Source organism: Pollachius pollachius (genome assembly GCF_949987615.1).
Source record: "Pollachius pollachius genome assembly, chromosome: 17".
Classification (NCBI taxonomy): domain Eukaryota; kingdom Metazoa; phylum Chordata; class Actinopteri; order Gadiformes; family Gadidae; genus Pollachius; species Pollachius pollachius.
This window is the reverse complement of record NC_136950.1, coordinates 9,428,221-9,441,073: the sequence shown is the minus strand read 5'-3', so window position 1 is coordinate 9,441,073 and position 12,853 is coordinate 9,428,221. Positions and strand designations below refer to the sequence as shown.

Genomic DNA, 12,853 nt, shown 5'->3' with positions numbered 1-12,853 from the left:
GGAGAGAGGATTCCTGCATTCCTCTTGTCCATAAAAGGGCAAATCCATGCACGTCAATGTGGGTAAGGGAGTGTTTCTCGAAATATGTGCAAATACACTTTAGGGTTATTCAAATACTTGATAATTAATATGTGACTACAAATATCTATAAAATCACAATGAACATGACAGTATTCCACACGTATCTCAATATGTATGCGATTTAAGTACATGCGATGAGTTAGCTGGCCATATAAGGCAAATAATACACTTCATGATCGTTGTTTGATTACTTCACACCCCCCCATGTGTGCGAGACTTGGTTTACCCCAGACTTCCTTTACGGAACCAACGTCGATATCAGGAAGTTCGGGCGGTGGTCAGAAGAAGAGCAGCTCCCTCTCGCATCTTTCTTCCATACTTGTCAGGTAAGACGTTTCGTGTGTTCATACATCTACAGAGGGACAATTAGTCGCACTGCTAATCCATTGTTAAGCGGTGGATCTGATTAATGTCGACTCAAATTGCCACAGTTTTGAATGGCCTGTTTTCAGGTCAGCGCAGAACTTCGCTAGCTGTGTATTAGCACGGATGCTAATGTTGACGTCGTCTTTACAATCCGTCTGACTGACTCAAAGTTGTGGTTCTAGTTTAGTAAAAATATAACTAGTGGAGCGGAAAATTGCAGTTGTAGATATGTAATCGGCTTGTCAGTTCAAATATCTCTCTGCATGTAGGAAATGTTTTAGACGGTATGGGATGTTTTATGATTTAATTGGGGGAAATCACCTACAAGGTGAGTTACGCACTTCAAGCTAGGCCGTCATCTCTTGGCCAAGAGAGTCAAGTAATTTCGTTTTTCAAATCATAATCATATCCTAAATCATATCCTCTATACAGGGGGAGCACTAACTGAAACCAAGTGCTTTCATACATCGGTGCTGTTGTACAAAATAAACGAGCTACTTTCTAGCAAACGGCTCCTCCGTCAGGAGATGAATAACGAGCTGACAGGAGAACGTAGCTCCTCTTAAGGGCATACGTGCTCGCATCGCTGGGTTTCCAGTCCTTAAAGATACAATGGGATTCTACGAGCCACAGAGCCGTTAAATATCTCCATATATAGCTTGATGCGTCAGCCCACCAAGGGACTGGCAGCGCTGGAGTTGTTCATGTGCTGATCAGAACGAGATGTGCACAACATACCAGATGGCATATTATGATGGCTTTATATGGTTATTGTGTAATATCTTGACAATCTGCTGTCTGACAAACAGTGTTTATAGTTTGCCTATTGAACTTAAGATGTCTTGTTCATTCTACTTTATGGTACTAGTTAGTGTTTGACTCCCAGTTAAAAGTTTATGGTCTATGGTGAGCCCTAGCCCCATGTCTGCATTCTACCTTGAGGCATCTCTGAGCCCATAAATCCTCTTTATCCTCAGGGAAATATATCAGAATTGACTGTAGTATGATGTCTCCCTGCCCGCCTGTAGAAACTCTTTAGTTTACCATTATAACAGTTGGTCCGCCAATATCCTGTACTCAGCTGTATCTTCTCCTCCAGCCCCACCAACAGTCATCATGTCCAGCAAACGAGCAAAGGGGAAGACCACGAAGAAGCGCCCCCAGCGCGCCACTTCCAATGTCTTCGCCATGTTCGACCAGTCCCAGATCCAGGAGTTCAAGGAGGCCTTCAACATGATCGACCAGAACCGGGATGGCTTCGTGGACAAGGAGGATCTGCACGACATGCTGGCCTCCCTGGGTGAGTCCAGGGGAGCGACGGCTGGCTGTGATGACAACTTAGTTCGAACTAAAAAAGACGTTAATAAAGTACATATCATGTTTAGTTTCAAACAATGTCAGTGTTTTAGATTAAACGTTTTCTTTTAATCTTAAAACCACATAGTTTAAAACTCATACAACGGGTTTAACCGCTGTGCTCTGACCACAGGTAAGAACCCAACCGATGAATACCTGGAGGCCATGATGACCGAAGCACCCGGACCCATCAACTTCACCATGTTCCTCACCATGTTCGGAGAGAAGCTCAACGGGACCGACCCGGAGGACGTCATCCGCAACGCCTTCGCCTGCTTCGATGAGGAGGGCACAGGTACGGTACCACGACAGTACAAGTACTCTTGCACACCGATACACATAGTGCAACTCGCATACGAATAGGAGTGCCCAGGAACAGCTGTCTGACCTACATTTCAGTACAGAAATGTGTTTAATGCACTTCAGTCCAGACTACTGGACCTTGTCCAGAATTGACTCTCTTTAAATTGTATATATGGTTTTACACTTGTGCAACCACTACATATAAATGCACAACGTACAACAGTGGATGTCTGAACTTGCTTAGAGCATGCTATGAAAATGATTCAGGAGACTAGAATGAGGGAGATGGAACCATGAATTAGGGCTGACTCGGTGGTGAACGGACACTGTAAGGGATGACCGACTAATGACTCATTCATGAACGGCTGGAATGTTTGGAATGAGCTGGACTGTTTCAGCTTGATTTGGAATGGACGAGATAATGAACAATCAAGTCTTATCTGATTGACCTCTAGCGCTTTGTATGGGTGGACCCAGGAAGCATGCTCTACCGTTTATATTGGCCAATGTTGTCTGATTAGTCTCTGTATATGGCTTCATCCAACGGTTTGGGTGTGTCCGGGCAGTGTTGCTGCTCCATGGGGCAGTGTTGCTGCTCCATGGGGCAGTGTTGCTGCTCCATGGGGCAGTGTTGCTGCTCCATGGGGCAGTGTTGCTGCTCCATGGGGCAGTGTTGCTGGTGTCTGATCGGTCTGCTCATGTGTTCTCAGGCTTCATCCAGGAGGACTACCTGAGGGAGCTCCTGACCACCATGGGCGACCGCTTCACCGACGAGGAGGTGGACGAGCTGGTCAGGGAGGCCCCCATCGACAACAAGGCCAACTTCAACTACGTGGAGTTCACACGCATCCTGAAGCATGGGGCCAAAGACAAGGACGATTAAAGGGAGCCAGCAACACCTTCTACCACACACACAAATTAAACCCACGCCACAACCTGCTAGATCTCCAGGCTGCATGTCCCTGCTCTAGGAAGCGGTTGAAATACTTTGTCCACCTGGTCTTGTTCCGACCTGGTGTCTTAAGGGGGAAAGGTTTTTCTGAAGGGTGGGGGTTTGCACAAATGTTCTGTGTTAGGAAAATTTGCCACGTGGGTCTAAGGGACTTGTGATCTGGGTTCTGTGGCTTTTTACCTTTTTATAATATAAACGTTTTGGAATAAATCCCTCTATCAAGTTGTAGTTTGTTGTGTTGTGTGTTTTGTGAACGGCCTGTGAAACAGGAGCAGTCTTGTCTGAACACCTGAAGTCTGCACACAGTGAAGAGCTCTGTCTTGTCTGAACACCTGAAGTCTGCACACAGTGAGGAGCTCTGGCTTGTTTGAACACCTGAAGTCTGCACACAGTGAGGAGCTCTGGCTTGTCTGGACGCGCAGCGGCTCTTCACAATCAGGATGCTCAAACAGCTGCTAGACCACAGCTTTCTCATGCATTCAACTTTATTTACACATAGCAGTAAGATGAGAAGAAATTTGACCTCAAGGGATGGTGTGTCTACTGGCAGGCTGACTATAATAGCTTTATTAAAATGAACAATTTGAGATGGGAAATTTTAGTGAATTCATTTCTGTTGGAAACTTTAAAACTATAAACTTGAAACAATTAAATGCTTCAAGTATTAAGTAACTTCAATGATTTACTACCTAGATACTCCTGTGGTGTTTCAAATGTCTACAATATTGTGGATATAAGCTTCCACTTGGAAAGGAATTTAACTAGTACACGATTCACTTATAAAGATTACGCTCTCCGAACGTACTGGATTATTCTGGGTCATTGAACTATTTTTAATAAGTTTATTTTAGACCAGTGACCCACAGAGTTGATTGGCTGTGGTGCCCTCCAGTGGCCACACCTAAAGTTACACCGTTTATACAATAGGTTGAAAGCGAACCAATCAGAGGCTGTTTCACGCCGTTACGGAACCACGTTATATGTGATCCTGAATGAGGGGCGCTTGGACCGTGACCTAGAGGCTACAGGTATGGTTTTCCCTTTCTTGAGAGAATTTGGTTAAACAAATGATTTGACAATGACTATAATGTTTACAAAGCCGACAGTGATCAACAGAGACGTTTGATACCCTGGTGAAGTAGTAACGTACAGGCAATATCTTCCTAGCACGCTAGCTCACTGACAGGGCAAGGACAAGTGGTTTATAGTTTGATGTTTATAAAGCAGTGTCTTAGCTGGTGTACGGGCGGGTTTGATGGTCCAGATCTTCATTTGAATGCAGCATTCATCAGAGTAAACTTGTTTGACGTACAAGTTGGTGTAAACATGGCACACAATTTGTCAACACCAACCTGGCAGTGAGTGGAGTGTTAAGTTATTCTACATGTTACATATATAGATTACGTAAGGATATTTAATTACTCTCATCACGCTTCAGAGTTCTGTTTGAGATTCTTATTATTTTGAACCAGCAGGTCCTGATGAGGGAGAGTTCATGGCGCTAAAAGCCGCCCAGAGGCTACACAGTCTGGGCCGGGCTGGACGCTACATCCCGCGGCTCTTCGGTGACACACGTCGGGGAGATGTATGTTGTGCTTCTGAGCTGCGGACCGCAGCCGACCGCCCCATCCACCACAACTGCGTCCTCGGTAGGATGGGCTTTTCGACGATCACAAGGGACCCGTCCTTCCTGGCCAGCGGGTCCGTGGGTCTCCACAAAGGGTCGGTTTTCCGCTTCCGGCTGACCCAGCTGCACCCGCCGCCGGAAGCTCAGGAGCGGCTGTTCGGCAAGCGGCTGGCCGGCTGCTCGTCCTCGCGGCAGGTGCTGCGTCTCCTTCGCCACGCGGAGACCCTGTCCGACGTGATGGCGGCGGGCGCGCTGCACCGCGTGGCCGACCTTGAGCAGGAGGGCTGCTCGCTGCGGGACCCGGGGGTGCTGGAGAAGGACGAGGTGCGCTCCCTGTGCTTCCAGCTGGAGCAGGACTCGGGCCGGCTGACGGACGGGGGGCTGGTATCGGCGCTGATGGCCTGCACCCGGCTCTTCCTGGACCCCTGGAGCACGCTGGTGGTGCGGCTGGTGGCGGAGAGCCAGGAGCGGCTGGACCATGGCCGGATGAGCGTGGGGGAGCTGTGCACGCTGGGCCGGGCCCTGCTGGCCCTGGAGGGCCCCGGTTGCGGACTGCTGGGGCAGGTGATGCAGCAGGTCCAGCGGCGGGGGCCGGCGGCGTGGAGCCTGGCGGAGCTGGTGGGCGTGTACCGGCTGCTGCAGGACGGGGCCGCCGAGGGGGGGCATCAGCAGGCCCTGCTGCACGGCATGCACGCCCACGCCCTCACCTTGGCCCCCCGCATGGACGCAGCGGCCGTCAGCGGGCTGCTGGGGGCGCTGGTGGCGCTCGAGCAGAGCAACGCCACGCCGCTGGTCATCGCGCTGTGCAGGCAGGCGGTCCGACACGTGGGCAGCTTCACGGACGACCAGCTGAGCCTGGTGCTGGGCGTGCTCATGCACTTCGGCCACAGCGACGGCCACTTTGTGAGCGCCATGGAGCGGCACGTGCCCCGCGTGGCGTTCACGGCCCGGCCGGAGACGGTCACGCGAGTGGCCCAGTACTTCGGCCAGAGGAACATCCTGTCGCGGCCCGTGTTCGACGCGCTGGCCGAGAGCTTCGTGTACCGGGCGGACGACTACGACACGGGCCACGTGGCCCGGCAGATCCTGCCGCTGGGGAAGCTGGGATACCTGCCGCCCAACGCGGGCGAGGTGTTCGGGAAGGTGGAGGGCATCCTCCACACACGTTTCTCCCAGTTCCAGCCGCGCACGCTGCTCAGCCTGCTGCACGCCTGCACTCTGGTGGAGCGCTTCCCCGTCAACTTCGTCTCCAAGGTGTTCAAGAGCTACTTCCTGCAGGAGCTGCAAGGTGAGCAAAGCCTCTGTCTGTAGGGGGGGGGGGGGGGGGGGGGCTTTCCCCTTGAACCCCCTAAAAAAACAGCAGACTTGTTTTGTGGGGGTACTTTTCTTTCTTCTTCAATTTCTGTTTCATGAAGTTTTCTGTATACTTTATTTAATGTTATATTTTCAGTATTCTTTCTTAAAAACATTTCTGCATTCTTTCATTGTCTTTTTTGACATTTTTTGTCTTGGCTTTCTTCCTCGCCTCCAAACCCCAAAACATGATGGAACCCCTCCTCCCTCCTCCTCTGTGTTCTAGAGCCGGGCACCGCAATGGACCGGCTGGTTCTGGCCCAGCTGACCCAGCTCTACATGACTGTGAAGCTGGAGTGTCCCTTCTACGGGGTAAACATGCATTGTTTCTACTGGCCCATCGACGGCTATGTAACAATAGAGTTGTGGTGAATGCCGGCATTTGAAATACCTCCGTTTTATTACCCAAATATATAACTGATGCTAGGTCTATCCAGCAAAAATCTAGTTGTGATGTGACAAAGGGATAGCATATGGATCGGCTTGTGTTCGGGACTTATTATCTGCATAAACACCTGTTGGTAAAAGGGAGGTGCTTTTTTAAGTGATGCTGAAGTAGTAACGGGGTGTTCTGTGGCCACTGTCCAGGGTCCCATTCTGCTCCCCAAGTACCGGGTGAAGTCCTTCCTGATGCCGGGCGGCTCGCTGGAGACTTTGGTGGACGTCCAGCTGTACAACCACGTCAGAGCCGGGCTGGTCACCCTGCTGGGGGCCCGCACCTACTTCGCCTCCAAAGTCCTCACGCCCTACTGCTACACCCTAGGTAGCTATTTATCTCACTGTATAGCTCTAGCCTGTCGGCTAACATTACTATATGGCTAAATGCTAAGTGAGGGTCGGCCAGCTTGACTCCCCTCACTTTGTACTGTTAAACGATAGGGAGCTAACTGTTAGCTTCACTTTCCTCACTATGTACTGCAGTGCTGTAGCTAAATTAGCCAGTTCTACTCGTCTAACTGTGATAAACCCCAGGAAGCAAGCAGCTAGCCTCCTCCATTGTCTCTACATCTTCTGAAGTCCACCTGTGTTTCTTCTCCTCCAGATGTGGAGATTAAACTGGATGAGGAAGGTTATGTTCTCCCCGCCAGTCATAACGACTACGTCCACAAGAGGTAAACACTCGATTTGTGTATAACATATTTACCATTTCCTTAATGTCCATTACAGAAGGCAAATCATAATAATGCCGTAGGTTGTTTTCTGGTTGCCCCGCCCACTAGACAGAACCCGAGCTAAGTGTGTTTGCGCGTTTCCAGGGTGGCGCTGTGCATCGACGGACACAAGAGGTTCACTCTGAGCAGCCGCAAGCTGCTGGGGAGGGAAGCCACCAAGCAGAGGCACCTGAGGCTGCTGGGATACAAAGTTGTTCAGGTGAGGTCACTTCCTCTCCTCAATATGGCATCTATTCATAGGGAAAAGTGCTGATTTCTAAAGAGGAAGACATTGTTTTGTAGGGTTTGATTTAACCCCTGCATGTTCCTTAATTACATCTCATTAAATCTGTTTTGGATAAAAGATTAAATGGTGTCTCAAATATAGTACAGGATGTCATTATGGAGTTGGTAGGGGCATCTTGCTCATGGGTCTTGAGGTAGGCGTCAAGATTGTACCGAGAATCCTTTCACCATAATGTTTTTCTTGGAGGTATTTTTGCTAGCAATAATAATAGCAGACGTAGACCTCATTTAACATGGGCGTTGATACCATTTAAACCGACAGTACGGTCTCCTTGTTTGTCTGATGTGAGTAACTCTGACTTGTGGTTGCACAACCAAGGTTTAATCAATGGTTCATTCTGTTCCAGATTCCGTTCCACGAGTTTGAGAAACTGAAGAACCAGAGTGAGGTGGTGGAGTACCTCCACAACAAGATCTTCCCCAAAAGCTACCGCCTCAGCTGGTGATGCCCACATCACCCCTCCCTCTTAAGTTATTTAATCATCCACGCTTCACTGTACAATAAAGTTGATTTTGTATAAAAGTCCAAGACTCTTTTAGTTGAGCAAGAGTTGGGTTGTCCGAAAATATAATTTATTGGATTGCAGTAGAAAGTTTACAGAAGGCGTTTTTTTCTTCCAAGAATCACTTTAGCCAGAACATTTGTTCTTCAGAAAGACAATCACATTATTACTAAATGATTTCTCAATATAATATATTGCATGCTAAATTAACATTAGCATTAAGGCGCCTGTGGGCTGGCGGTGAAAGACAGGAGTGTTAAATACAAGGCTTTGGTACATGTCAAATCCCAGCAGGCCGTCCTATGTGGCTGGGATCTGGGGGAGGCCGAACTCATCCACCAGCACACCGTCCTGAAACAAGACAATAGGAATATCAGGATTATGGCACAATGATGAATGGCTCCAGATCCCCGCTTTGTGACCTAGAAATGGAAGGGTCCACCCAGACATGAGTTGACGAACCTCTGGCTCAACACTCCCAACTGGTGATCTCACAAAACTTAAGTTTTGTGAGATCACCAGTCCTAAAAAAAACAGTAAATATAAAAGAGCTCTCCAGAGCCCGCATCTCCAATTGTGACCTCACAAGTGGGAGGTTCCACCCAGAAGTGTGGTTGGTGGCCTCTACCAACTGCTAGGCTGAAGTCCAACCATCATGCATCTGGGTGAACTCTCCCACTTGGGACTTCATGAGTGAAAATGTAACATAGGGGCCCTAATGGTAAATAAGAAGTCGATGGCCCCGTATGAGCAGTATCTAATGAGACGGTGGAGGACCCGTGGCTCCTTACCCGGCTGGTGGACTTGTCCCCAGGCAGACCTTCTGGGATGGAGGGGGCGGTGGAGGCATCGTCCAAGTAGGAGCTGTCCTCGTCAAACATCATCTCATCTCCCAGTGCGTCCAGTTCTGTGGACCCAGAAACCACAAATAATCATTATCCAGTTCTCTGGACCCAGACACCACACACACATCAGTTCTGGGGACCTAGACACCACACACACACAAACATCGGTTCTGTGGACCAAACACAGCAGCAGAAGCAATACTTTAATACCCCATACAACGACAAATACGGGAATCCGTCTGGGTTGAGTTGTAGACATTAAAACGGGAACAAATGACTGTTAGAATCAACCGAACCAGACGCACACACTCACACACACACACCAGAGGTCCTGAATACATGGAGGAGGGTAGCTGCAGGCTGGTTTAATCAGCGGACCAGCTAAGGAATGAATGTAGTTCACAGCTCAATCACATGACCATGGTCGTGAATTATCAGCCAATCGGACCATGCTCTGTCCTGTGAATTCACTCAGGCGGGCGTTGTTAGGAGCCCCTTAGGAGAACAAACCACTACACTAAGTCCTTCATTCCCTCTGCCATCATTGTATTACATCCTGACAGTGTTGATTTTAAATGACTAAACGTGGTTATTTATACCAACTAAATCAAAGTTGTTTTTTTTTACTGTTGCTCGTTGTACTGACCTATGAACATGATATGTTGCCACCGACATGTCACTATCTTGTCTTTTCTGTGAGTTTTTATGTCTTTTAAGTTGTTGGTATGGACTTGGTAAACTGTAAATAAGTTGCCGTTTTTGAGATCAATATGGTTGTCTGAATCTGAATCTGAATGCCATTTCACAAATCAGGGGAAATCCCAGCTGTCAATTATAATCCAGACTGAAAGACACACAATGAATAACATAATCACATTTAAAAGGGCCAGGTGTGATGCTGATTAGCCATTACAAAATCTATCCAGAAGTGACATCATAAGTGGAAGTGTCCACCCAGTATGACAGAGCAGCTTACTCAGTGGACTGTACCAACTGGTTGGCTGACCAATCCATTATACTCCTGAGTGGACTCGCCCCCTGGTGATGTCACTAACGGACAGGATTTAAAACGGGGCCGTTTGCCGCCTTCCCTCCTGGTGACTGGTGGGCTCCGCTCACCTGCTTCCAGGTCGTCCTCGTCGATGTCGGGCGTGCCGTAGCTGCGGCTCATGGCCTCCTGCACGTCGTTGGCGTCCTCCATCATGTCCTCCAGCTGGTCTTGGAGGTCCTGGAGGAGGGGAGGGGGGGGACACAGACATCATTTGGATGCATGTTTAAAAGAGAACTGGGCTTTTAGTTTGACCACATTTAGGGAGAAGGGAGCTTTAAATAATCAAAGATCAATACCTCGATCTTGTCAATCTTTATGTTCTTGTAGGCCTTCTTCATCTCCTTGGCTCCAACCTTCATGGCATCCACCTGGAGGGAAAATAATGGTCAAACACAAAGTCCATAAACCACAGAATGTACGAGTATGTTGAGGAGGACTCTACAGCCATCCCTAAGATGAAGGTTCCTTTCAAGTTCTCCTCCTGTTCAGCCTCTCTGCCCTTCAGACTGTAGCGGTGATGAAGGAGTGTCAGCTGGTGAGTATCTAGAGGGTCTTACGGTTGTCTTGGTGTCTTTGAGGGACTGAATGGTGTAGTTTGCCTGCTCCATGTTAAACGACTGCTGCATGAGCTGGTCTCTCTGACCCTCATACCTGGAAGACCAAATCAAACACTGAGACTGGTGCACGCTGAAAGATTAGATTTATCGATTTCGCTTGGCCACTTTTCCCTTAGCAAACACTTAAAGCATGTGATCAACAGTGCTGTGTGACAGGGTTTAAATAACATTACATTTGAATGATAGAGACAGCGGATTTGAAGTGTGATGTTTATTAGCCAATCCAAGCCACTCCAACATCACAGCTGGAGATAGAATACAGGCTCTTTAACTGTGATGACTTACATTCTCTTCTGCTTTAAAACTCTCATGGCCTTCTGTTTCACCATGTTCTAGCAGGGGGGAGAGACAGGCCGCCGTGTTAGAACACAACACTACAGCTATGTTCCAAAGTATTAACCAGTCAAGCCTTGATGAGCTACCTTTGAGGGCCCGTCCCTCATCTTCTTCATCTGGTCCTTGTACTTCACCAGCTCAGCATCTAGCCGGGCCACCTTCTTCTCAATAGACTCTGACCGAGAATCGACCTGACCAGAGACAGAGCGATGCTTTATATGTCACCGGGTATAGGGACAACTTAACGTGGGGATGTATAGGTTAAACCCCCTGAGTAGACCCGTTGCAGAGTGACTGAACGCTACGAAAAATAAAACACATACGACTGTAGGTCTTAAAACTAATACAAGCTGACAGAAGTGACGAGACGTTAGATTCATAATGGGTTACCCCCTGGTGTGAATGGCATAGCTAAGGGGTTAGTTGGCCCTGAAACCTGTCCAACCAGTTCAACACAAGATCCAAGCAGGAAGATGGCTGTGTTTTTATTTTTAGTTTCAGATGTAAGGATTTTGTCTAAAACAAGAATTGTTTTTAAATCGTCTCCTTGTTTAATCTCACATGATGAAGCTTGTGAGAGGGGATCCTATTCTCTCCCCATCTCTTTCCAGGGTTTAGCGCATTACCACCAATACTACATGGACACACTCTTTACATGATAGTGTTAGAATTGTAAACGCAGTACACAGATGACATTAAAAAATGGGTAAAAATGTGTTTTAAACCACGAATAGCTGATTACACGAACCAACCAAAAGCCTCCTTGTTTACTTTGCGATGGCAGCGTTCAACAAGTTAAGGTTGATACTCACAGTGCCGATGCAGTCCGTCAGGTTGGGCGGGGGGGCTTTAGGCTTCCCACTGCCAAATATACGATTCATTATTGCTGAAAAATGTTTAACAACAGCGAAAATAACCTAGTTAAGAACGCTCACTGACCGACGAGAAAGAATACACCCGGAAGAAAAGTTGTGTTTACGTCACTGCAGTAACTTGTCTGGACCGCGCATGCGTCCACGCCCTGCGTCGTCCAGCCTGTACAGAACAGTAGAGAACAGTTGTTTTCCACAATTGAACCCAATGTATTTGGACTATTATTAATCAGGATTTTCCGTTTATTTGTGTCATCCCAGAAGTTTTTTTTATTGTTTATTTGTTTAGTAATTTAACATAGTTAATTATTAACATACACCACTCTCACATATTAATTCTAGTTTGTACATGTTTGTCATGGAGTGTTTGAAAGAACCTATTATGCAAATGATTGCAATATTTGTGAATTTCATATTTTGTTTGAGTATATAGTGTTAATGTGTCTGCTCTAAACCGTTGTACTGAAATCACTATGCAACATTGATTAAATACATTATTTTTAATTCCCGCCATGGCCATGCGACGGCGCTGTTGACCTGCAGTGACTGCGCGATGAATTCTACCTCAATTAGACCTTTACAGTCTCTACGGAAAGTCGTGCTTATTATGGGTCGGTTGCATAATTTGCCTACTATCTAGTGGCCCCCTGAGTCAGAGAGACGCATGTTTTAAATTTAGAATAACCAAGTTAATGGTGCATAAGTGAGATGTGTTTTTCTGACATTCAAGACGATGGTTCTGGCTTAAAGTAAAAAGCTGTGGTCTTCCTTGTGACGTCACACTGGAGTATCTGCTGCGCGTCATCAAGGAGAGAAGATGCGATTGGAGCATCACTTTCATTAATTCAGAGGAGGAGCGGTTGGAAGATGTGATTGAATCAGTATAACAACATATTCAACACGCAATATATTTCATGAAAACGAAGAAAAATGCATACAGTAAATGGGATTTGTAATCCTCACAATGTAAACAAATATGTATACCTATCAAATAAATATTTGACTAAATCTAACTCTCGCTCCAATTAAATAAAATAACTTTAATTTGCCTATAAAAGGAAATTGGTCTCTTGTCCATGTCTGGTCATTTGATTACGGCTCTGATCGCAGATAAGGGACGTCCCAAATCGACAG

At 47.3% G+C, this 12,853-nt stretch overlaps 3 protein-coding genes across 3 annotated transcripts; 2 read left to right on the top strand and 1 right to left on the bottom strand.

The window, feature by feature from the left end:
• Positions 1-297: 297 nt before the first annotated feature.
• On the top strand, positions 298-3,286 carry myl12.1 (myosin, light chain 12-1). Its single transcript, XM_079755226.1, has 4 exons — positions 298-407; positions 1,547-1,747; positions 1,937-2,098; positions 2,817-3,286. The coding sequence occupies exons 2-4, from the start codon at positions 1,564-1,566 to the stop codon at positions 2,987-2,989; spliced, it is 519 nt and encodes a 172-aa protein (XP_079611352.1). The 5' UTR covers positions 298-407; positions 1,547-1,563; the 3' UTR covers positions 2,990-3,286.
• A 774-nt stretch (positions 3,287-4,060) lies between these two features.
• Positions 4,061-7,967, top strand: fastkd3 (FAST kinase domains 3). Its single transcript, XM_079754322.1, has 7 exons — positions 4,061-4,086; positions 4,534-5,973; positions 6,265-6,350; positions 6,627-6,801; positions 7,081-7,150; positions 7,295-7,409; positions 7,843-7,967. Exons 2-7 carry the CDS (start codon positions 4,554-4,556, stop codon positions 7,939-7,941), a joined length of 1,965 nt encoding a protein of 654 aa, XP_079610448.1. The 5' UTR covers positions 4,061-4,086; positions 4,534-4,553; the 3' UTR covers positions 7,942-7,967.
• Positions 7,968-8,029: 62 nt separating this feature from the next.
• On the bottom strand, positions 8,030-11,838 carry chmp5b (charged multivesicular body protein 5b). Its single transcript, XM_079754323.1, has 8 exons — positions 11,660-11,838; positions 10,934-11,038; positions 10,797-10,843; positions 10,452-10,545; positions 10,191-10,262; positions 9,963-10,071; positions 8,790-8,905; positions 8,030-8,349 (listed from the first exon to the last, which is right to left on the bottom strand). The coding sequence occupies exons 1-8, from the start codon at positions 11,726-11,728 to the stop codon at positions 8,299-8,301; spliced, it is 663 nt and encodes a 220-aa protein (XP_079610449.1). The 5' UTR covers positions 11,729-11,838; the 3' UTR covers positions 8,030-8,298.
• Positions 11,839-12,853: the final 1,015 nt, after the last annotated feature.

Bases quoted from the DNA above. Each gene is read 5' to 3' on its own strand.
- myl12.1 (XM_079755226.1), top strand. From the start codon at position 1,564: ATGTCCAGCAAACGAGCAAAGGGGAAGACCACGAAGAAGCGCCCCCAG. The intron at 1,748-1,936 runs GTGAGTCCAGGG...CTCTGACCACAG, and splicing joins CGACATGCTGGCCTCCCTGG to GTAAGAACCCAACCGATGAA. The intron at 2,099-2,816 runs GTACGGTACCAC...ATGTGTTCTCAG, and splicing joins CTTCGATGAGGAGGGCACAG to GCTTCATCCAGGAGGACTAC.
- fastkd3 (XM_079754322.1), top strand. From the start codon at position 4,554: ATGGCGCTAAAAGCCGCCCAGAGGCTACACAGTCTGGGCCGGGCTGGA. The intron at 6,351-6,626 runs GTAAACATGCAT...GCCACTGTCCAG, and splicing joins TGGAGTGTCCCTTCTACGGG to GGTCCCATTCTGCTCCCCAA. The intron at 7,410-7,842 runs GTGAGGTCACTT...ATTCTGTTCCAG, and splicing joins TGGGATACAAAGTTGTTCAG to ATTCCGTTCCACGAGTTTGA.
- chmp5b (XM_079754323.1), bottom strand. From the start codon at position 11,728: ATGAATCGTATATTTGGCAGTGGGAAGCCTAAAGCCCCCCCGCCCAAC. The intron at 10,263-10,451 runs GTAAGACCCTCT...TTTTCCCTCCAG, and splicing joins TCAAAGACACCAAGACAACC to GTGGATGCCATGAAGGTTGG. The intron at 10,072-10,190 runs GTATTGATCTTT...CCCCTCCTCCAG, and splicing joins TAAAGATTGACAAGATCGAG to GACCTCCAAGACCAGCTGGA.